The following is a 25,946-nucleotide window of genomic DNA, read 5'->3' on the forward strand; positions in this document are numbered from 1 at the left end:
TTACAGCCTTCAGATTTGTGTGACTTATCGTGTAATCGAAATTCAGTGGATTTCTTTTAGTACTCATGTGAATAACTTCACACTTTTCTTTATTCAGGGCCAACTGCCACTTTTCGGACCACACAGATGTCTTATCCAAATCATTCTGCAATTCATTTTGGTCATCTGATGACTTTACAAGATGGTAAATGTCAGCATCATCTGCAAATAATCTAAGAGGGATACTCAGATTGTCTCCTATGTCATTAATATAGATCAGGAACAATTCAGGGCTTATAACACTTTCTTGGGGAATGCTGGATATTACTTCTGTTTTACTCGATGACTGTCTATTACTATGAACTGTGACCTTTCTGACAGGAAATCACGAATCCAGTCGCACAACTGAGGTGATATTCCATAGGCACACAGTTTGATTAGAAGACGCTTGTGACGAATGGTGTCAAAAGCCTTCTGAAAATCTAAAAATATGGAGTCAGTTTGATATCCCCTGCAATAGCACTCATTACTTCAGTAGTATAAAGAGGTAGTTGTGTTCTGCAAGAATGATATTTTCTGAATCCATGCTGACTATGTGTCAGTAAATCATTTCTTCGAGGTACGCCTTAATGTTCGAATACAGTATATGTTCCAAAACCCTACTGCAAATCGACGTTAGTGATATGGGCCTGTAATTCAGCGGATTACTCCTATTACCCTTTCTGGGTATTGGCATGACTTGAGCAACTTTCCAGTCTTCAGGTACAGAACTTTCTGTGAGCAAGCATTGCTAAATATGGAGCTATTGCATCTGCATACTCTGAAAGGAACCTGACTGGTATACCGTCTGCACCAGAAGCCTTGCATTTATTAAGTGATTTTAGCTGCTTTGCTACAGCGAGGATATCCACTTCTATGTTTCTCATCTTCACAGTTGTTCTTGATTGGAATTCAGGAATATTTACTTCATCCTTTTTGTGGAAGGAATTTCGGAAAACCATGTTTAATAACTCTGCTTTGGTGGCACTGTCATCAGTGACTTCACCATTGTTGTCGTGCAGTGAAGGTATTGATTGCGTCTTGCCACTGGTGTGCTTTATATATGACCAGAATCTCTTTGGATTTTCTGCCAGATTCCGTGACAGAGTTTCATTGTGGAAATTATTAAAAGCATCTCGCATTGAAGCACGCACTATATTTCAAACTTCTGCAAAACTCTACCAATCTTTGGGATTTTGCGTTCTTTTAAATTTGGAACGCTTTTTTTGTTGCTTCTGCAACAGTGATCTGACCCATTTTGTGTACCATGGGTGCAACAGCGATCTGACCCATTTTGTGTACCATGGGGGATCAGTACCATCACTTATTAATTTATGTGATATATAAGTCACAATTGCCGCCGATACTATCTCTTTGAAATCATTCCACATCTTTTCTACACTTACGTGAGCATATCGAAAGGAGTGGAGACTGTCTTTTAAAAAGGGCATTAAAAGCATTTGTATCAGCTTTTTTAAATAGATGTACCTTGTGTTTCTTTTTGATGATTGTGGGTGTTACGGTATTTAGACTAGCAGCAACTGCCTTGTGGTCGCTAATCCCTGTATTCATGATACTCCCTATTTGTTCAGGATTATTTGTTGCTGAGAGGTCAAGTATGCTTTCACAACCATTTACACTTCGTGTAGGCTCATGAACTAATTGTTCAAGATAATTTTCTGAGAAAGCATTCAGTACAATTTTGGATGATGTTTTATGCCTGCCGTTGGCTTTAAACATATTATTTTTCCGGCGTACCGAGGGTAGATTGATGTCGCCACCGACTATAATTGTATGAGTGGGATACCTATTTGAAATGAGCCTCACGTTTTCTTTGAACTGTTCAGCAACTATATCTTCTGAGTCGTGGGGTCAGTAAAACCACCCAATTAATAGTTTAGTCTGATTGTCAAGTGTAACCTCTACCCATACTACTCTGCAGGAACTATCTACTTCAATTTCACTATAAGGCAAACTACTTCTGACAGCAATAAATACTCCACCACCAACTGTATTTAATCTATCCTTTGTGAACACTGTTCGATCGTTTGAAAAAATTTCGGCTGAACTTCTTTCCGGCTTTAGCAGGCTTTCTGTACCTGTAACTATTTGAGCTTCAGTGCTTTCTATTAGGGCTCGGAGCTCTGTTTCTTTCTCAACACAGCTATGACGATTTACAACTACAATACCGATCATTTCTACAACTACCTTACTGTGCTTTACCTGCCCCCTTTTAGACGGACACCCTTTCTGTGGTTTCCTGAGACCCTCTAACCTAAAAAACCGTCCAGTCCCTTCCACACAGCCACCGCTACCTGTATAGCTGCTTCCTGTGTGTAGTGGACTCCTGACCTATAAAGCAGAACCCGGAAACCCACCATCCGATGGCGCAAGTCAAGGAATCTGCAGCCTACACAGTCACACAACCACCTGAGCCTCTGATTCAGACCCTCCCCTTGGCTCTGCAGCAAAGAACCACAGTCAGTTCTGTTGACAATGCTGCAGATGCTGAGCTCCGCCTTAATCTAGGAAGCAAGACTGGCAGTCTTTACCATTTCCACTAGCAACCCGCGAGAGAGCCTCCTCCGATCCAAAGCAACACACGTCACTGGTACCGACATGGGCTACCAACTGCAGCTGGCTGCACCCTGTATTCTTCATGGCATCTGGAATCACCCTTTCCACATCTGGAATGACTACCCCTGTCATGCACATGGAGTGCACACTTGCTTCCTTCCCCTCCTTGGCAGCCATGTTCCTAAGGGTCCCCATTACGCACCTAACGTTGGAGCTCCCAACTACCAGCAAACCCACCCTCTGTGAATGCCCAGACATTGCAGGCCAAGAAGCTTCCTCTGGAACAGGGTGAACAACTGTATCTGGCTCAGAGACTTCATCAGCCACAGATAACACCTGAAACCTGTTCGTCTAACGAACCAGGGAGGCCCTACGATCAGCCCCACAGAAAGTCTTCCACTGCCTGCCAGACTTTGGAATGATGTCCCATTCGACCACGGGTGAGGGGTCAAGCTCAGTGCAGCCAGTACCCGGTGCAGACACAGCAGCGGATCGATCGGGGGGGGGACATGTGGGTCATGCTCGACATTCGACATCCCTTGCATCCTCGCGTACGACCCCCCACAACGATGCCCCTTGGCAGCAGTCTCAAGCTGTGTGACAGAAGCCAACATTACTTGCAGCTGTGAGCAAAGGGTCACCAACTCAGCTTGCATCTGTACACAGCAATCACAGTGCCTATCCATTTCTGAACACACTCCTGCTTGAAACTCATAGAAATATGTAGTAAACGAACGGTGTACTCGCCTTATTAGCAGCAGTAACTTGCGGTGCTCTCTCATTGGTGGGCTAACTGACACTGAGCTGTTCTAAGCAAAACAAACGAAAGCCTGTACAATATGAGGGTCGATACAATGGTCGATAGCAACGGCGGTACTGTACGCTACACTGTTTTTAAAATGAAATTAAATGTTTCTCCCAGTAAGCACTCAAACACGCAAGAAATTACAAAAAATATACTAGTATTTACAAAGGCAACTGAAAAGAAGTTGCTACTGTTTGAAGCTCACAGAAATATGTAATAAACAAATGGTGTAGTCGCCTTATTAGCAGCTGAAACTCGTGGTGCTCTCTCACTGATGGTCTAACTGACACTGAGTTATCTGTTGTACATTATTTTTCCAGTATGTTGCCTGTATTGTGGGCTGCTTTGTTGTTGTAAGTGAGAGTGTATCTTCTGCTTGTTGCTGTGGGTGTTTCTTTTTAACATGTGTGTTCTGCTTGCTTGTGTTCTGTGTGCTTACATCTGCGCTTGTACGTTTGGGATGACCTGTTTGTTTTCGTGTGCTAGGTGTCCCTTTTTCTTTTTTCTTTTTTTTCATTTTGTGGTTCAGTTTGTTTGTAATCTCTGCGTTGTATCCATTCTCCACAGCTAATTGTTTGATTATCTGTAGTTAATTTTTGTAGTTGTCTTCACTGAGTAGAATTTTATTCAGTTTGTGCAGCTTATGTTGGAAACTGGCTTGTTCGCGTGTAATTGGGTGGTTTGAGTTTTGTGTATAGCTGTGTTGGTGGTGGTGACTTTCCTGTGTACGAAGATGACTTAAAATTGGTGTATGTAGAATTATAGCACAATTCCATTCCTGCCCCTCACTTATTATTCCTCACACAGCATAACAAATATGACTGTCCGGCATTCCTAAACAGTTTGAGGACCTATATTGCAACAACAAAGTACACATATACAAACCTATTAATAAGAACCAAACTATAACAAAAACTTATCACAGGATCAGGTTTGGTCATGAACATCTCATTTATTTAGGATTTACTATAGGCAGGAATATAAAATGCGACTAACACTTAAATAGGCAAGATGGAAAGGTCTGAATCAGTCATAAAGTAATGGAAAATTACAGGCACTGTATAAATGGCACTGCATGTAAAAGACTTGGGTGATCAGTTGCTAGGTTTTGCTTATATTTATAGGTCCTAAACGTGTTGTGTTAATGAATGATATTGAAAAAACACTGACAATAACAGCATTATAATCATGAGAAAAAAGGACAAAAAGTTTGATTACCTAAACTCAAGGATATCCTGAGATTTCTTGTAGACAGTCACTTTTAGAATATCAAAAAGATGTTAAAAACCAGTAAGTACACTGAGCACACATCAGTCAAGGAAAGAATAAGATTAAATTCTGCACATGAAAAACCGATAGAATACTAACTTTTCACATGATCATTCATTCTAAGGAAAGAAGCATGAAACATATTGCATGCCATGTTTTTCATTGTATTCCATTAGCACATTTTTTTTCTCTTGGTCTACAGAAAAAAGCACGTTTCATTTAAAAAAACATCAATATGCATAAAAAGTACTGTGTTTCATCATATGTTGCTGTATCTTCTACCCTGGGTTACTTTGGCAACTAAAAACAGGGGTAAAAAAGATTAATACAGATACTAAAAACAAACTGTTTCTATTACCATTGACCGATATCTCAACAACCTTACTGAGGCCAGCACCAATACTGTTATCCGCACGACATAAGTAGAAACCTTCCACCTCTGATGATGCAGATGGAATGAAAAGTGTCCCATTTGCCATCACAACTATTTGGGAGTCTGCTGAATCGATTGGTTGGAAATCTGATGCTTTGCCACCTGTACAAAAAAATAAAAATGTGGAATTTTAATTCTTGACAATGAATTGTAAGTTCTCTTTAGGCTCCTGCAAAAACAGATTTTGTATACTGAGAGATAAAACTTCCTGATAGACTGAAACTGTGTGCCAGACTGGGACACAAACCAGGAGCCTTGCTTTTCGTGGGCACTGCTCCTGTCAGCTATGGTTTCCAAGCATAACTTGCATCCTGTCCTCACAGCTTTACTTCCGCTAGTGCCTGTCTCCTACTTTCCAAGCTTTACATATGGTCTCCTGTGTACCTACCCTATATGGCACACACTTTTAATCTGCCAGGAAGAACACCACACACTCCATCTTATGATGAAAGATCTATTCTAGAAATTAAGAGATAGATCCACCTCACCCCCCACCCCACAATGTGGGACAGGCACAGTGCAGAATGGAAATCATTCATTAAGATGGATAATTAAAAAATGGTTACTTTTACTGAAAGTGGGAGGCAAAATCAATATTGGAGTGAGTGGCACTATCACATTATTATTGGTCATATTACAATTCTTTGCAGAGGATAAGTCATCTGTTGGTTATAATGAGGAAGAAATGTTCTAAACTAACAGTGAAAATAGTTGCACATCATTTCTGGGCCATAACTTGAACTTTCAGTGACTATACTCACCCACTTCATCAAATACAAAACATTCTCATAGCTGTGTCACATCTCACTGTGTTCTCTGCATGTACTGCACTAATGAATCAAGACAATGCTGCTGTCTTTGTCTATTAGCTGCCAATGTTTGACTCCATACACTGCAATTCCATTTCAGTGATGCTTGGGCTACTGTGATGTTCTCCTGAGATCAACTTGCAATATGGTCATTTTGGCTCAAATAAGATAAACCATTATTTTTAAAAGTTCAGCAACAATTTGGAGTCTCATTTTAATGTCAAAATTTATTCATCAATATTCTCTGTCCACATCTACAGCTGCTCTCTGCAAACCACTGTGAAGTTCATGGCAGTGGGTACTTACCACTGAATCACTTATTAGGGCTTCTTTCCTTTCTACATATGCATACTGGCAGAAGAATGAGTGCTTAAATTTAGTATCTGACAGTGATTCAGATTCCCCAAGTAGTCTGAGTATCAACAGGGAAAGCACATCAGAGATACTTGAGCTCCAGGCAACAGCCGCAGCTTGCGCCTGCGCGATGTGCAGCTGCTGTGGCGAGCATGTCAGGTCATGCTGTCGTCTAACAAGCATTTACTGCTAAATACTGCAGCCTGGCTATTGCTAGCTGGTCACTGGAGCCTTAAGTTACACACCACTGAACAGTAGAATTTTCCCTTGTCTGATTTATGGTTGCTATTTGGATTGATGCCTGGATTGTTTAGTGTACAACTTTGTTAAACTCTGGACTTGTATTGGATATTCATTCACTTTGTTGTCTCTGCTGTCATTTGTCTCCAGAACTGCCAGTTTCATTCCATTGATCTTTGTGTTAGCATCAGTGTAAGTCATCATAGACCATGCTCAACCTAAGCAAAGGAGGATAGGAGAGTAGCAATGAGAACTTTCTCACTGTGTAACAGTTCCAGTGAGGCCTTTCATTATTCATTTTATCTCTCCTTGTTACTCCTACCCTACCTCTAACGAACTTCATTTCACATGATTGTAATCTGCTTACACTTTTCATCTTTCTTAAAGAAATTTTGTTCAGAAGTCTCTTGTTAGTGAAAACTTTATTATTTTCACCTTAATTAATACTACATTGCTGCATTAACTTTAATAATACAATCTGTAAACCTACTATTTACTATGTGTGTGGGTCAAATATGACTGGAGAATCACATTTTCTTTTAAATCTACTTATCCTTCAATGAAATGTCTTTTTCTGCCATGGAACCTTCAGGATTTGATCAATTTCTACTTGAACCCGTATGCACCTCCAATTTCTGCTTCTTCTACATGATTCAGCATAATGACTGTTTTAATTCAGAAGATTAAGGCAAGAGAATAATGGACAGGAACCATAAGTGATATTTCAAAAAAAAGAAGGAAGGTTGGTTTTACAGACAGAGCATAAGTTCAGACAGTGTCAAGGACGAGGAAGAAAACTGGCTGTGCCTTTTCAAAGGAACCACGCCGGCATTTGCCTGGATTTATTCAGGGAACTCATAGAAAACCTAAACCTGGATGGCTCGATGCAGGTTTGAACCATCATCTCTTGAACGTGAGTCAAGTATGTTAACCACTGCACCACTTTTTCAGTTTTTGTAAAGATACACATGGGATATCACTATTGACAACCTGATATATACATATCAAATTTTGAAAGAATTCTGAAAGCTAAATATGAATTTTGGCTTCTGAAGAGGCACAGAATCATGTTTCTACATACATAATAGTAAGGCAAATACAAACAGAACCAACTGCAAAGTTCTTGTGGTCACAGTTCAGCTTCCTCAAGGAACATAAACTTCTTCGATACCATACATAAATGGCTTTTGCTATCCACCTCGCATTATGTATTCCTTTGGAACATGGAAGATACTCCATGAGACCGTTCTCTAAGAGAATCTGCAGTTAATTCAAAAACCACATATATAATTGTGTCACATCTTCTATGGCTGCAGGGTAAATAAAAATGATCGTTTTCCAAAATGTTTTCAATCAAAACACATTCACCTCCAAAAGGGGACGCATTTTATGCCATTGTGACAGAGACTGTGATTCTGTGTGAATGAATGTGTGTGTATTTTATTTTCTGAAGGATTTGGCCAAAAGCTAATTTTGTAACAGGCTTTATGTTCTTCCTATCTCCTACCCACTGTAAAGATGACATTTGAGCTGCAATTCTATCCTTTTCCTTATATTGTTGTTTTAACAGAAAAAAGATTCAGTGTGAGTTTCATGGACGACTTTTTCTGTAGTTAGTTAAATGACCAAAATTTGTGTAAACTTAGCAGCATTGGCCTAGTAATGGATTTTTCTTTTATTTTATTTCCAAATATATTTGGGCATAAGATTTATCATTACATTAATATGTAATTTACAGAGTTGTTAATTTTTATATCCATTTCACCTGCCTGTTCTCACTCAGAAGTTCTTTTTCTTTCAAGCAACTGATGACTGATTCCATACATGTACCTTGGGGCATTTTCCAACTACTCACTGACCAAAAATTGGTTATCTTTCCCCATTGTAAAGGTCTTCAAAGCAACAGTATGTGCTAATTTGTCACACGTTTGAGGGAAAAAGGTTTTGTTTCTTTTCACTTGTTAAGTTTTGAAGATCTCCCAGCACATTTATGTAGTTGCTGCCATTGCTGATATAAACCTTCTAATTTTAGTTCACTGTTTCTGAGCTGTTGTGTTGGAAGTCATTAACTTTCCAAATAAATTTTCACTTTCCACAAAGTGTGACACTTTAACTATGCAACAATTTGTTCACCCACAATTTGTAGAAGATAACTGTTAATGTTGGTTTGACAGATGATAGTTTATTTCCAGTTATTTCATATTACCATTTCCTAAACAAATATATACAGTTTCCTGTAAATGAACTGCAAACCAGTACATTGGACTTGCTGTGACTAGACGCTTCCCTCAAAAGTGGATGACAATTGGGGTTGTCAGCAATTGGTCATAAAGAGGTTCTGTAAATGTTACTTCCATTCGGCTTGTTCTGGGCTCTCTCTGCCCGGCTTGTGACCTGTCACATCATCTGACTAATGTGATATGTTCTGAGAACACATTAAGCAATGGAAATCAAAGTAAACAGTCCGTCTACATGAAGAAATCAATGAATTTACCAAGCAGAAGTGATGCTTGTGTGTACTTGATTCTTTTTTTTTTTGGGGGGGGGGGGGGGGGTGCATTTATCTAAAAGCCATATAGCACACTATTAGATAAAGAAGGAACAGTGAATAAGTAAAAATGAACTGTTCTCAAAAAGGAATGATGACCAATGAACTACTTCTCAAAGATGAACACGTTTGTCCATCTCTAGTTCCTATACCATCCTTGAGCATCTGAGCACTAAGAGTCTTTAATAAGTGTAGCATTTCTCTGGGTTTTGTGCAAGGTATTTTGATAAAATTCTACCAAGATCACCATAGGAGGCCTCATGCATTGCCTTTTTCAAAGCTAAAAGCATTTCAGTTTCAGTTTCTCTATTTTTCCCTATGCTTTGTTTTACACCTATTATGCAATAGTCACTGTTTCTTGAGAAGTTTTTATACATACTCTGTATACCAAGGAGGGTCTTGCCCATCATCAACTGTTCTGTTAGGTAGGTATGTATGTATCCAGCACCTGGGCAGCTCTTCTTGTCAACTTCAGTCACAGTTCAACTACATGCTCCAAGTCAGAGATAAATGTTTATTATTATTATTATGCTAAGTTATTTAATGGGAGTTCCAGTGTGAAAAGATCAATGTTGTACAGTGGCATGCAAAATTTTAATTAACTGGTTATTTCAAAGTATTTGCTATGAGTTGTGTTTTTGATAATAAATTGTATTGTTTGTTTACTTCTTCATTAAGATATGACACAAATGGTTATTTATCTCGTTTACTGAACATGCAAATCTTTCTGCTCATTTTATTTGCACTCTGTACTTTGGTACTCAATGTTGGTGGAACTGCTTCATGGTCACTGATAACCATTTTGATGTAGACATGTTCAAAGAGATCTGACCTACTTGTAACCATTATGTCCAATATATTTCCATTATGGTTGGGATTATGAACAATTTGTTCTAAGTAGTTTTCTGAGAAGGGATTTAATACTACTCATCACTTGTAAAATTGTTGTTATTTCAATTGACTAATGGATGATTAAAGTCTCCTCCAGTGATGAAAGTATAACTGGTGTCTCTTGGAATTTGTGAAGTGTCTATTTCACATTTCTTACTACTGTTGTTATATTAGTATACTGCACTATCTGAATGAAATGAAATAGAATTCCTGCCCATTGTTTCTTCTTTTCAGTCCTGTGGCCTGTTCCTCTTCTGCTGGTTATGAAGTAAAATATGATTCCTACACATCCAAGCCAGGAATGTATATTAACCATGTTCAAAATTCTCACTGAGACCAGCATTCTAAATAACAAAAGAGACTTTTTGGAGCTCGTTATTCATGCATGTCTTGCAGAACCTGTAAACTCTACCTGTCATAACTCAGCTGACCACTGAATAGCTTGGCTTATCTTTCCTCGATTCATACAGACATTATGCTTCATAAATCTCAGGCCTTCAGAGAACTGGAATGAGTCACGATATGCTGTTAACAGACAAAAGCAGTCACAATAAAATGCAAGTGTAAAGGTCTTTTAAAGTGCTTTTACAACAGGTTTTCTCACCTTGACCTTGCATCCAAGAAACAACTGGATGAGGGAAACCTTGTGCCTGGCAATGAACAAACAGTGAATTCCCAGCTAGAGTAGACACATCTTGCGGCTCCATCAACCACCGAGGAGCGACTGAAACAGAATTATGAGGATGAACATAGTCTCCAGCAATATGTTTGGCTATTTGCATGGGATTTCTACAAGAGAGAAGACATAGTAATGATAAATCATTAACTTACCATTCACCTGCAACTGTGAAGAGTGGTTAGCACTAGCAGCATTATTCGAAGCCACACAGGTGTATGTTCCACTGTGTTGTGAAGACAGCTTATTAAATATAAGCAGACTGAAAAATTCTCCCCCATCTTTTTCTGTGACCTGCATGGTATGAAGATTAATCATGATAGAACATGAAAGCTGTTCGAAGGCAAGCAGCAAGTCTGCAACTTGGTAATAGGAGACATTTGTTAAATTAATAGAGTACTGTTGTCCAAATTTAAATATTGTGACCATCATGTTAGCTTTATAGGCCTATATAACAGAATAATGCTCTAATTTATCATATATTATACTATTTCTCATTTTCATTGCTTTCTCATTGTCGAGGGTTTATAAATACGCTGGTGTCCAAAATTAAAGCAAAAAACGGAAAATTTTCAAGGTTGCATTTATTTTGACACAAAACAATTTAAACAGGCTATAGTAAAGTACAAACAATGTAAAGAATACAGAATATCAACAACTGCAAAAAGCATAGTAAAAGAACTCCGTCTTCAGGCCACAAGTGGCCCATCGGGACCATCCGACCGCCGTGTCATCCTCAGATGAGGATGCAGATAGGAGGGGCGTGTGGTCAGCATACCGCTCTCCCGGTCGTTATGATGGTTTTCTTTGACCAGAACCGCTACTATTCAGTCAAGTAGCTCCTCAATTGGCATCACGAGGCTGGGTGCACCCCTAAAAATGGCAACAGCACATGGCGACCCGGATGGTCACCCATTCAAGTGCCGGCCACTCCTGACAGCGCTTAACTTCGGTGATCTGACGGGAACCCGTGTATCCACTGCGGCAAGGCCGTTGCCTAAAAAGCATAATGGTAGACAAAAATGTTCTTCATTTTTTCTAACTTAACAGATTTGCACACACAATCCAACAACTGATAACTATGCTCAGCATGGGGTGTGACAACCTCTGGCAGCAATACAGGTCTGGGCATGCTGTGAATGATGTCATCAATCTCATGTTGTGGCAATAACACACATTCTTCCTGCTGAGCAGCTCACATTCTTGACGAGTGATTGGTGGATGCAGATGTGATGCAACCGATCTCCGTAGTGATCCCAGACATACTCTATGGGATTCAAATCAGAAGAGCAAGCAGACCACTTCATGAGTGCAATATCTTCTGTTTCCAAGAAAATATCAGCCACCTGTGCTCTATGAGGTCGAGCTTTATTGTCCTTCAATACAAAGTCAGGCCCACAGCACCTCACAGCAACTACACTAGGTCTCATGATAGCATCACTGTACCTGACAGCAGTTAAACCTTGATGATTCACCCATACAGTTTCATTAAAAGCTGTTCAAACGGTGAGCATAATCTCTGCCCACACCATTAGGGATCCCCCTCGATATCACTCTCTTTCCACAATGTTGGGTCCTGAAACCGTGTCCCATGTTCCCTCCAGATGCGAATCCATCGAGACTCACAGTCTAGACATATTTGGGACTCATCTGTAAGAACTTCGGCCCACTGTTTGAGCATCCAGGCGGCATGTTGACAACTCCACTCTACACATTCCCTTCTGTGATGTCGTGCCAGAGGAACACATACAGAAAATCTCTGACAGTAAAAGCCACTATGCCAAAGCCTTCTGTACACCATTTGCCTCAATACAACATATCCAGTGGATGCTGTGAGGTCAGATGCCAGTTGCCATGCAAACTAAGGTGATTCCATCATGCCCATACAGCCAAATAATGGTCTACTCTCTGGTACCGCCCTCCGCGGAATCTGAATCCGCGCCAGCTGTCATGGACGACGAAGACCCCTAGAGGTCTCTGCACCAGCTGTGGTGGCACACGCCTCCTGGCCCGCATTTAGTGTGAGGGCACCACAGTGAAACACATGGTTCCAGCCACCAATCGCAGCACCCCCAATCGTGTATTTAAGCGCCTGCCTCTCGCTCAGCCAGCGAGTCTAATCGTTGTGTGAGTCTTGACATATCGCCTCGACAACAGACAGCGTGTTTACCGTTCTTGTGTTTTCATTAATATTGGACATCTTGGATTCATTTCGTTGTCTCTGTCACTCCATTGCTTCTTGCGTGTTGTCCTCGTAAGGTCTCCCTCGATCGTCCGTCGTTGCTTCATGTCCATCCTTTCCATTTGTTTGTTTGTTTGCGGACCACTCTCTGTTTGGTTGTGCTGCACTTCCTCAGCCACCCCGCAACTGGAATGGTCGCGGTTACAACAGGTTAAAACAATTTTGGCGACGAGGTAAACAGTGGTAGTTGCTAGCATGGAGGCGAAGTTGGTCTCTCTTCTGGAGCAACAGCAGCAGCTCATGCAGTAGCAGCAGCTCCAGTTAGACAACAGTCGCTGCAGTTTCTAACAGACGAAGTCGATGCCCGGGACGCGTTACCGCAACACCTTCCGAGTCCTCGGGTGTCCAATGCTTTCCCACGTCCACCGTCATTGCCACCCTTTAATGATGCTAAAGAGGACTGGGAAACCTACTTACATAGGCTGAAACTACATTTCACGGCTTTTCAAGTCACGAACGACTCCTTGCAGCAGTCGTTGTTTTTGTCTTGGGCCTCCCCAGACATGTTCTTTCTTCTCTGTAAGTTGGCGCTGTTGTCCAGTCCTGTGGCTCTCTCTTTCCAGGAGATATGCCTTTAGCTGACAAACTATTATTCCCAACGCTACCATGTGGCCTCTCGGCTGGAGTTCCACCAGTACCATAAACAGCCTGGTCAATCATGCCCTTCCTGGGTCACGGACTTGCAAGGTCTCAGCCGTCGAAGCGATTTTACGTGCACCAATCAGCAGTCTTAAGCTTCATATGCAGACTCCCTGATCCAGGATGTGGTGGTTCAGCTGGCTCCTGATCCTGAGGTCCATACTGCAGCACTGAAACTCAACAACCCCTCCTTGGAAGAGATTCTCCGCTTTGCCCACTCCTTTGAAATTGCTCAAGCAGCTAACGAGCGTCTTATGGCACAGCCGCAGGTGGCGGCGATCGAGGTGTCACAGCGGGTTTTGCCCTCGTGACGTTGACATGTCCCAGCCGACAGAGGCTAGCACCATCGGGACTTTTCGTTGTCCGACATCTCTATGGCATTGTCGCCTTCGGTCGCCCCTCATCGACGGTCGCGCGGTCCACTTCCATCTTGCCCACAGTGCTTTACTGCACATTCGCAGGCTGATTGTCCCCACCGCTGGAAGATGTGCACACTATGTAAAAAGGAGGGCCACATCCAATTGGATTGTCATAGTCGCTCGACTCGCTCCAGTCTTGCCCCTCCTAGGCCTCAAGATACAGTCCGTGCCCTGCAATCAGTCGTCCCACATGATGACCCATCGTGTGGAAGCTTTTCATCACGCTTCGCCTTTTCACTGAGTATGTCAGTTTTCAGGTCGACACTGGGGCCCCCGTCTCCCTGATTAATATGGCGACATATACCCAGCTGGGCTCTCCTGACTTGTCACCTCCCTCTCGCCGTTTGGTCGCCTACAGAGACGGTTCCCTTCCCTTTCATGGGCAGTTCATCATCCAGGCGACATACAAGGGTGTTCCCTGGCTCCTTACCCTCTTTGTCATTGACCGTCCGTCGGTTTCAAATATTTTTGGCCTGGATGCATTTCAACTGTTTGGCTTTTCAATTTCCAACGAAGTTAAGGTCATTTCCACGGCTGTTCCTTTTCAGTACTTGGATGATCTGTGCTCCGCTTTTGCGTTGTTGTTTGCAATGGATCTTGGACTTGCTTCCGGATTTCAGGCGCACATCACCCTACAACCAGACGCACAGCCTCGCTTTTTCTGGGCTCGGCCTCTTCCGGTGGACTTATGGCCGGCGGTCAAGCAGGAACTTGATCGGCTCCAGGCCGCTGGCATTCTGGAGCCTGTGCCTTACAGTGCCAGGGCGATGCCATTGGTTGTCATACGGAAACCCAATGGGTCCCTTCGGCTGTGTGGGGACTTCAGTGCTACAGCAGAACACGTGGTTCCAGTGGCCAATCGCAGCACCCCCCGATCATATATTTAAGTGCCTGCCTCTTGCTCAGCCAGCGAGTCTAATCGCTGCGTGAGTTTTGACATATCGCCTTGACAACAGACAGCGTGTTTACCGTTCTTTGTTTTCATTACTAGTGGACATCTTGGATTCGTTTGGTTGTCTCTGTCACTCCATTGCTTTTTGCGTGGTGTCGTTGTAAGGTCTATCTTGATCGTCCGTCATTGTTTCGTGTCCGTCCTTTCAGTTTGTTTGCGGGTCGCTCTCCGTTTGGTCCCACTGCGCTTTCTCAGCCACCCCGCGACCGGAACGGTCATGGTTACAACAGGTTACAACATACTCTTTCAGATGTCACATGTGGTCACTCCTGCTCTGGTCTTCGTGATACAGTTTTCATCTGTATCAACTGTCTCCACATTCAAGAAATAACAGAACAATGTACTTAGACACAGGAAGGGGAAATAGCGGTTTGTTGCTTAACCTTTGGACACCACTGTACGCACAGGCCAATATATTCAGTATCTCCGAGGTAAATAATCACAGGTCCAATATCAGCTTAAGACCGTATTTATAAAGGCCACACATGGTTTAATTTGTGGAAGAAGGGGAGCAGCTCTGTTGCATGCAATGATGATTTACACAGTATTAAAAGGATTTAAAAGGATGAATACTCATAATACGGTCTAAACCGGCAATGAGCTCATGCAGGGCTGCCACCCTTTTGCCACAAATGAAGCAGTGTGTGGATATTATAATCTTCAGAAATTGGACTCTTTACCTCATACCATAACTTAACTGGTTTCAATATAAAACACATATTTATCAAAATGAGAAGACTAATGAAACTACCATGATCCCTATCACAACTTTGGCCAAATTTAATAAAAACAAACTATAACCAAATTGCTCATAGCTCTAAATTAGGACACTCAAAGGCATCCAAATCCAACTTTCTTTGTCAGTCTAAGTCCTAATTTAACAACAATATGGGAAGAAAAGATTGCCATTCACCACATAGAGGAGATGTTGGGTAACAGACAGGCACAATTAAAAAGTATGCTGGAAATATTTTAGCATTCAGACAAAGTCCTTCTTCTGAAAGAGAAAGCTCAGAGATATTCACAAACACATGGCCACTGTCTCCGGGCACTAAGACCTGACTGTGGTAGCAGAATTCTTTTCACTGTGGCTGTCTGAGACTTAACACCTCTTCGATGTGGCGAGTAGCAATCTATCCTTTCCATATTGTTGTTATTCCATCCTGGACTTCCATTGTTTGATTAACTCTTAATTTAAATTCATTTTAATTCAAATGTGCAATTCCACTCTGCCATACTAGTGATCATCACTTGCATAGTGTGTTGCCAAAATGACATACAGATCTATTAAATAAAATACAGCACGAGTCAGGAGGAAAGGTGCTTGCTTTGAGGGGTGATAGTATTAGTGATTCTGAACAAAAAACTTCATATGGACGTATGCCCTATTCCAAATGGTTTCTGAAACAGAATACATTTAATATCACTTTTGTGCATTTTTCTTGATTAACTGAAAAACTGCACCCTCCAGTGAAAACATGCCACAGTACAAAATTAAACTATATTAAATTTCCTACAAAAAAGGTCCTATTCATTTTTTTCTCTAGAACTAATGGTTTGTGCAAAGAGAGTGCGCAAATGTTGAAAAACTCGCTTGACGCTCATGTGCTGTAGCTTACATAGTTTTTGTAGGTCAATTTTTAGGTAGTTTCCAGATTTGATAGACCATAAGTATCTGTATCAAACTTCATCTCCCACAATATGCTACCTCAAATTGGCCTACAAAACCATGTAAGCTACAGCGCATGTGTATCGAGTGAGTTTTTCAACATTCTCGCGCTCTCTTCGCACAAACCATTAGTTTCATAGAAAAAAAAAAACGAATAGGACCTTTTTTGCAGCAAATTTAATACAGTTTAAATTTGTACTGCAACACATTTTTGCTGGAGGGCGCGGTTTTTGAGCTATTCAAGAAAAATGTACAAAAGTGATATTAAATGTGTTCTGTCTCGGAAATCATTCGAAACAGAGCATACGTCCACATGAAGTTTTTTGCTCAGAATCACTAATACTATCACCCCTCATAGCATGTACCTTTCTTCCTGATTCACCCTGTGTACACTCACCATGGAGCTGAGGTGCTGATGGGTTGCTAGGTACTTAAATAAGGTTGACAATGTAGATGAGATTTTCGAAAGTGTTCTTCTTCAGAGCTTGTACAGGAACACGCACACACACACGCACACGCACACGCACACACACACACACACACACACACACAAACGTGTGCGCGAAAACAACTGTCCAAGAGCTAAGCAAAGTTTTCAGTTTTGTTTATATTTCCATCAACTGCTCAATCCTATCTCAACTATATAGCAAGCTGTGACCTATGCCCCTTCCGTTATTTGAATTCCATACATAATTTTCCATTATAATATACACATAGAGTAAGATATAGCTGGCTGTACACTAGAATTTTCAGAAATTATTAGTTGGGAAAGACAATTGCATGATTACCTGGAGTACGTCTGGTATTGGTCCATTGTCCTTCAACCATGAGAATCGAATAGGGAGGTCACCAGAAGAGACGCTGCAGCTGATCTGTGCTCTTGCCCCTTCTCGCAAGTTGGTTGGGAATATGAAAGGCATTACAATGGGTGGACCTAAAAGATAAAGGCACACACTCTGTATTTACTTGATTTAAAAAGTGCGTGTAAAATAAGACACTATTTTTCTGATGGTTGAAAATTGAAGTGGGCATACCTAACAGAATAAGTACTGCCAATGTGCTGTAAAATCCACAATGAGTTCTCTGCTGCTATCACATATTCCACACTGATCTATAATGAATAGAGTTAATCTGTACCATGTACACTATCAATTCTTGCATAGGTTAAAATTATCTCCGCTGTTTCACTACAAGAATTCATATGATTTTGGATCTGATGTATTATATTTCAGGCTAAAATGTATAAAAAAAGAAATTAATGGGTTACAATTGATATGTACTAACAGTTAAAATTACTTTTCTTTTAAAAAGAAAGTTTTTAAACTCTTTTGCTTTGAAAACTCTTTGGAATAATGTGAGTACTGCAGAATGTAAGTAGTAGTGGCCATGCCACTGATGGAAATAGACATCTAAGTTTGTCACCAACTATGTAATGATTGGTGTTTTTGAATGTGGAAAACGTAAAAATGGTGTGATGTTGAAAGATGTGACAAAGAATAAAATTCAAGAATAATACAGGCAAATCCTTATCAATTATTTAGTCATCAAGAATTTACAAACTCGAAATTTCAGCTGCAAGAATGTACCCCTAGACAAAACTTTGAGCCATCGAAAACAACGAGATAATGAAGATAAGTAAAAAGTTATTCTTTTATATATCTTATGTCTCTTGAAGCTTTCAAAATTTGTGCAAAGGCAGAGAATCTTGATAGTGATGTGTGGGAGGGTAAGGTTACAAACCACTCATAAAAAGGCATACAACTGAGGGACGATTGAGCTATGGAGGACAACTGGCTTAATTTTCATGTGCTACTTTTGTTACATAGGCATATTCATTGTTAACAGTCTGAATGAAAGGTCACAAAAAGTAGGCACTGGCAGCATTCAGTAATCTGCTGCTAAGCATGTTATACAAGATAATAACGAAAGGGTCTGGTTACAAGAGGGAGTCCAAAAGTAAATACAATTCATTTCTTATGCACAAAGGATAATAATGGCAGGTCCTCCTGTTACATGCCACTACTGCATGCTGATTTCAAACAGTTGACCAACCATTATCTGTTTGGAGGATCTGCGTATGGTAGGTGACAGCCAAAACCAGTCATTTCTTGTTGAAATTATTGTTGTTGTGCCAGAAAATAATACATTTACAAAATTTTATCTTGCCTCTTTTATTTTTTGTCAATGCTTTAGATTTAAGTCCCTTTTCATGCTAGCAAACAAAAAAAAGTCACAGGTGGGAACATCCAGAGAGTATGGTGGGTCACTGTGTTTAGGGTCATGAGTTATCTGTGGTCAAGAGCTATCTCATACTCTATGCTTTTGGCTGGCAGCACTTTCATATCTGAGGAGCCAACTGTCTGAGCATCACAATGCTCTCTCCATTTTATTTTCTTTTTTTTTCCTGCAGTGCACCACAGCAAATTTTAGCACTTGTTAACTGGTTAACTATAGTATCCTGGTGAACACTTTTAAAGAATCATACAGACAGAAATGAGTCTAAGAAAAACAAGGTAATTCTTAATGAAAAGGCAACATTTGTAACAAGAGGAGCCTAATGCTTGCCACTTATGGCTCCTAATGACAACTTGTTCAATATCTTAACTTGCAAAAATGATACGTACAAATTGTACAAAATTATGATTTCTTGAATCAATAAAATACAGTGCAACAACATATGATGAACTGTAACTTAAAAAGTGGCACTGCATTCTTTTATCTATAGTATTGAGCAACACAAACTAAACCATTTAACTGGCATAGCACTGAGACACAAAATACAAAGAAAAAGGACATTATCAAACAGATTATCATCAACATTAGAATAGAACTGAAATATGTTTGCAAGAGAATGCTGAATTTCATAAATTAAAATGAAAACTTCCTTTCAAGAGTGACTATGAAAAACATATACAGTCCTGGTGATGAGAAGAGTCACTCACATATAAGGAAAATGAAAATATGCTAAACCCAAAAGGAAAATAAGTTTTAGGTAGCAATGAGGATTTTCATACGGAAAACTTATTGCTGCAACCTCTAGCACATGCTGTGTAGCGTAGTGGATAGCAGCGTTGGCTGGTATGTTACAGGTCACCACTTGAAACCCGACCACCAGCAATTATTTCTTTTTACATTCTGGAAGGTTCTTGATATATCTTACCCATATGTCTGTAATGTCTGTATATCTGGAATATTCAAAGGGTGTAAAATACAAGCATTCTGGAATGTTTGATGTTTGTATAAATAACTATGCTCTACTACTAGAAATTAAGTTCTGGTTTGGCTATATTTTCATAATAAACATGCTTTCAGAGCTAAAATTCACTGATGACCCTGCCTTTGGATTTGGAATTGCTTGTGGTTTTGATGTAACACTGGTGGAGATGCAGGATATTTCAAAACATCCACATTATTGTGACTCCAACTAGGCAACGTAAATGCTGTCACCTTCATGGACAGGAAACAGAATACAAGCAGTACATTATTTCTACCATCCATACATTCAGGAGACAGGATGATTCCAGAACAGCAGTAAATCAACTGCACATTAGGCACCCACTAATGTTTTCCAAAGATGCAGGCCTGGACCCGACTAAACACCTGAAATTGTTTGACCAAGTCACCAAATACAACAGGTGGTTTGACATGAACTGTTTGGCAAAACATTTGGAGTCAATCAGCAGTATAGCCACTTAGCAGAAGAACAATTGAAGAACATGGCCCAACATCGTGGGGAAATGACAGTCATACATACAGAATCTTTTGGCCCTATGCCACAACATGAATCCTTACATGACAGATGTTGACAAAATCTCATACTTGACGGAAGGAGTCACAGAAGACAAGTACCAAGATCTTCATCAATAACAGAGGAATTCATCAAGCAGTGGCAGTGGTTCGAGGAAATGCATCAGAAAAGGGTAGGATGAAAGAAGTATAACTGACTGCTCCAGAGCATCTGGTACCAACCCCACCCACAGCTGTGCCATTCCACTGAAATGGAATAGATCTTTTGGGGAGGTTCCCCAAGACCATAAATGGGAACCAGTGGATAACAGTCTGCACTGACTAACTCACTTGATATACTCTCACTCAACCTATGTCAACTGCCAAAGACCTACAAATTGCACAGTTCTTTGTAGAAGATGCAATTTTGAATCACAGAGCGTCCTGTGTCATGATATCTTACTTTGGAAAGGTTTTCCAGTTGAGGAAATTTCACATTGTGGCATCACTGACAGGATGAAAACTGCCTACCAACCACAAATGAACAGCCTCACAGAAAGGATTCGCATACAACACAGCGAAGCAACGCACTGCGACTTCATACTACTCTTTCAGCTCTACGGTCATGAAGCTGTAATAACAATGGATACACTGTTCCCATTTGAATCAGTCAATGCTCGGGACAACAATGTGAAACACCTCTTCACCAGGGGCAAAGAAGCAAGGCAGCTGGCTTGCATACAGACCCTGGATGCCCAGGAAAAAGACCAACAGCACTATAATGCCAAGCACTGTCCAGTGTGAGACAGCCCAGTAGACTTCATACAGACTTTTATGCCTGTGTAAAAGTGGGATCAAAGTGGTACTTTGGACCATATTGTATCCTTTGCCACTTATCAGACGTTACACACGAAGTTGAGGATTATGACCCTTTATCAAGAAGACAAATGTGCAGAGACATTTTCTATGTCCTCCGTATGAAGCCCTGCTATACTCCAGTGATGCAGATTGATGAAGGAAGATTCATGGAAACTAAAGATCTGCTCAACGATCATGAAGTTTCGAAGGGAGAGGCTATCTTTGATGTTCATCAAAATGAAGAGGTTGCTAAAACATGACCTGAATGTGAGAGTCTGCCAGTGCTGCCACAATGAGGATCTTGACAAGATCTAGATCCACAGTACCGTACACAGCTCCAGTGAGGACTTCTGACCTAATGTGTCAACATTTCCCCAGGAGTGGGAGCAACACCCTCAGCTCTGCCACATGCAGTGTAGTGGTTAGCGTCACTGCCTGGCGTGTTACAAACCCAACCACCAGCAGTTATTTGTTACTGATCATTTCTGCAATTTTCTTGAAGTATCTTATATTCGTATGTGTGTGTGTGTGTGTGTGTGTGTGTGTGTGTGTGTGTGTGTGTGTGTGGTTTGAGGTTTTCGGGCGCTAAACAGCGTGGTCATCAGCGCCCAATTCGTATATCTGGAGTATTCAATGGTTGAGTAAATACTAGCAATCTGGAATATATGATGTTTGCATAAATAACTGCACTCTCTATCAAGGGGTTCAGTTCTGTTATGGTTATACATTAACTGGTGTTTGCAATGAATGAAGGGCTTATTTCAATAGTGGTACAAGTCCATTTTTGTTCATCAGTAGATTTTATACAGACTTTTATGCCTGTGTGAAAGTGGGACTAAAGTGGTACTTTGGACCATATCATATCCTTCGTCACTGCACTCTCAACTGCAGATTTTTCAGTGCTCTTTTAACTCTAGGACTCTGTATCTCAGAATGAACAAAAATGGACTTGTACCACTATTGAAATAAGCCCTTCAAATATGGTTTCAGTGCTAAGTGTTGCAGTTAAGTGGCAATCCTGTCTTTGGATTTGGACTCCCTGAATACTGAGCATTCCTTCTTGGACACCCTGTAGGCCTATATGTGGTCCTTGGAAGCACTGTTTGAGCTGCTGTAGATCTGTGAGTGACTTGTAGAGTATACTGCTTAATGTCACACTGATCTCAATTCATCAGCAACATTTTAGAGTCACTGTAACTATCTGATTATGAATTCTGAGATGGTTAAAACTCTAAAAGACAAATATTTTGGTATCACTTTCATTGGTCTAAACCAACCAATATGTGCATTATGCCTGTCAATTGATCATAAAATGTTACTTGCATAATAAAAAGGAACTTGAGGGGGCGTGACTGAAAACAAAATTAACTGTAGCTGGTCATTACAATATGAACTCCACAGCTCGATGCTGCATCCCAAAGTGGAAGATGCTGTGGATTTATGGTGCTGATGTACATCATCTTGTATCTTTCAGTTCATCATACAGAATAATATATTTTAAGATCAAAATTATGACATTTGGTTAGGACTGCAAACATTTTAAATCCAACTAAGAATTAGGGAGTAACTGAGACATCTAAACTACAAAAACAATACCATTTCCTGACAGTGTGTTATCAATATAATGTACATAAATTATCTTTCTTTCTTTGTAGATCTAAGTAGCCTATAAAACATTCGCCAAGCTCTACAGTGCTTCATCAAATTTGTTTTGTGCCTTAGGAGTACTTCAAAATATGAAATTGAACAAAGTAATGAATAGTTAAGACTGAATGTGGGGCGTACATTGAAACATATAGGCCTAATCTGAATCAAAGAACGGCTTACTTTTGTGTCTACATAGCTTGGACAGATTTGTTCAACATCGTTACCCTGCAAAAATGCGTTCCTTTCTTTTAATTGGTCAGTTGCCGCAGAACTCTACCAATGGGATTTTCTCAAGCATATTGCATGCAGAATTTATAACTGTGTTAGAAAAGGTAAGTACAGCCTGATTCCTTGTGTCTCTGTGCCAATCCAGTTTTTGACATTTCTATGACACTCTCCACGTGAGTCAAACAAACCTGTGAGCATACGTCGCGCCCTTCTTTTAATACGTTCAATATCTCCTGTTAATCCTACTTGGGATGTGTCCGACGCACTTGAGCAATATTCTAAGATATGTAGCTGAAGTGATTTGTAAGCAGTCTTCTTTGTAGACTGCCTAAATTTTCCCAGTATCCTTAACTCTCGGAAGCCTGTCGGTAGAGCTCTGGTGCCGATGAATACTCGATGAACAGGAAGAACAATTCGTTATTCTTATCAGTTCCCTTGCTTCTGACAAACGGACATACTTATCTGACAGGGTGATGCAATGTCCCATTCCAGTCTTACTGTAGGCTATTCTCAACTACGTACCAGCATTTCTGTATTCTCAGCTACCAGGATTTCAGTGCACATGCAGTCACAGTAATTTTATTTTCTTCCGGATGCATCGTCCATCTGTGGCGTGATTCTACGTAACTTTCAAACAACTGTTTAAACAAGACACATTGTTGTAAGCGGTTTATAGTACCACTAAACGAAACTGTGCCCGTACCGGAAAGTCAACATGAAAACTTACTTTTAATTCGTTTCCAATTAATGTTTAAGAGTAAAAACCACCGTAATCGATACCTGTAATAAATTTCATATGCTGTGATATTAAACTTACTTTTTCACACCACTGCGCTGCAGCACCGAAAACTTTGTAGTACCGCTACCGTATTTGTTTACACACAAGGCAGGAAACTTAACAAATGAAAACTATTGGCACTGTCCGACATCCACATCTATACTCCGCAAACCACCGTAAGGCGCATGACAGAGGGTACGTCCCATTGTTCCAGTTGTTAGGGTTTCTTCTGTTCCATTCTCATACGGAGCGTAGGAAGAATGATTCTTTGAATGCCTCTCTGCGCGCAGCAGTTATTCTGATCTTGTCCTCACGGTTCCTATGTGAGCGATTCGTAGGAGGTTGTACAACATTCCGAGAGCAATGATTTAAAGCCCGTTCTTGAAACTTTGGTAATAGACTTTCGAGGGATAGTTTACGTCTATCTTCAAGAGACTTCTAGTTCAGTCCCTTCAGTATCTCTGTGACACTCGCCTACAGATTAAACAAAATTGTGACCATTCCTGCTGCCTCTCTCTATATACTAGAAATTCAAATTCCCTTTAGTCCTATCTGGTACGGGTCCCACACACTTCAGCAATATTTTAGGACCGGTCACACGAATGATTTGTAAGCAATCTTCTTTGTAATTGATTGCACTTTCCCAGTATTCTACCAATAGACCAGACTCTACTATCTGCATTACCCACGACTCAACTTATGTGAACATTCCATTTCATATCCCTACAAAGTGTTACACCCAGGTATTTGTATGAGTTAGCCGATTCAAACAAAGACTCTTTGGTATTATGGTCATAGGATACTATATTTTTCATTTTGTGAAGTCCAAAATTTTACGTTTCTCAAAATTCAGAGCAAGTCGCCAATCTCTGTACCACGTTGAAATCTCATCAAGATCTGACTAAATATTTATGTACCTTCTTCCAGATAGTACCTCATTATGGGTAACTGCGTCGTCTGCAAAATGCCTAATTTTACTGTTAATATTGTCTGCAAGGTCATTAATATACAACACGAATAGCAAGGCCCAGCACATTTCCCTGGGACACACCCGAAGTTACTTGTGCAACTGATGATGACTCTCCATCCAAGATAAGATGGTGTGTCCTCCCTACCAAAAAGTCCTCAAACCAGTCACAAATTTCACTTGGTACCCCATATGATCGTACTTTCGAGAATAAGCGTAGGTGTGGTACTGAGTCAAATGCTTTTCGGGAATCAAGAAATATTGTATCTACCTGGTTGCCTTGATCCAAAGCTTTCATTCAGTATGTTACGTGAGAAAAGTACGAGTTGGGTTTCATATGATCGATGTTTCAGAAATCCATGCTGGTTGGCCATGAGGAGGTCATTTTGTCCAAGATATCCCTTTATTTGAACAGTTCTCGGGTATCCGACCGGGTAGCGTCGTAATTTCTCCACAATATTTTGGAAGACGTGCACGATACCATCTTCAGGTGGTTCCTGACGAATGCTGTGCTGTTCCTCTCGGCGCCCTATATATACTAGCCGTTACCCCCTCCACCGTTCCTCTCCTGATGTCTTCGGTACGGCCGGTGCGGCGGCTACTGGAGGTAGTGGGGGAAGCGGCGCCTGGGTCTGATCGATTTTACTTAACATGGAGAGGAAATTACTCAGACAGTATTAGTCCAGTTATAGCGTCTGCAGTCTCCCTGCTGCCGCCGTCAGGGGCGGTCCTCAATCTCTGGGACCGCATCTTTCTCTCCAGGCTGAGTGCAGGGTTCCAAGCCTGACTAAGTTGAAGGCGTCTGTCTTTATTAATTAGACCGTCCTGTAGTTGGGTTTCGATGGCCTCTTTAGTAACGCACTCCCAGAAACAGGAGAGTTGAGAGAGTATTTTTGTTTTTTCATAGTCCATAGTATGGCCAGTCTTTATACAATGGTCAGCCACGGCTGATTTAGTGGCCTGGCGTAATTCGGTATGGCGATTGTGTTTGCGGCACCTCTCTTCTACAGTGCGGACTGTCTCCCCAATGTATGATTTTCCGCACTGACAAGGGAATTTGATAAAGCCTGGTTTTCGAAAGCCTAGGTCATCTTTCACTGAACCCAGTAGAGTCAAGGTTTTTGCAGGGGGTCGGAATACACATTTCACATTGTGTTTCCCCAGGATTCTACCGATTTTTCTTGATGTGTTTCCGACAAAC

At 40.8% G+C, this 25,946-nt stretch overlaps 1 protein-coding gene across 1 annotated transcript in view; it reads right to left on the reverse strand.

Annotated features, from left to right (window-relative positions):
* Nucleotides 1-25,946, reverse strand: part of LOC124779593 (Down syndrome cell adhesion molecule-like protein Dscam2) — a 296,162-nt gene that overhangs the window by 133,740 nt on the left and 136,476 nt on the right. The window contains 4 exon segments of the mRNA XM_047253720.1: nt 5,028-5,195; nt 10,537-10,668; nt 10,776-10,914; nt 17,330-17,475. Coding sequence (XP_047109676.1) covers nt 5,028-5,195; nt 10,537-10,668; nt 10,776-10,914; nt 17,330-17,475 — 585 coding nt within the window.

Source organism: Schistocerca piceifrons, chromosome 1 (assembly GCF_021461385.2).
Source record: "Schistocerca piceifrons isolate TAMUIC-IGC-003096 chromosome 1, iqSchPice1.1, whole genome shotgun sequence".
Classification (NCBI taxonomy): Eukaryota; Metazoa; Arthropoda; class Insecta; order Orthoptera; family Acrididae; genus Schistocerca; species Schistocerca piceifrons.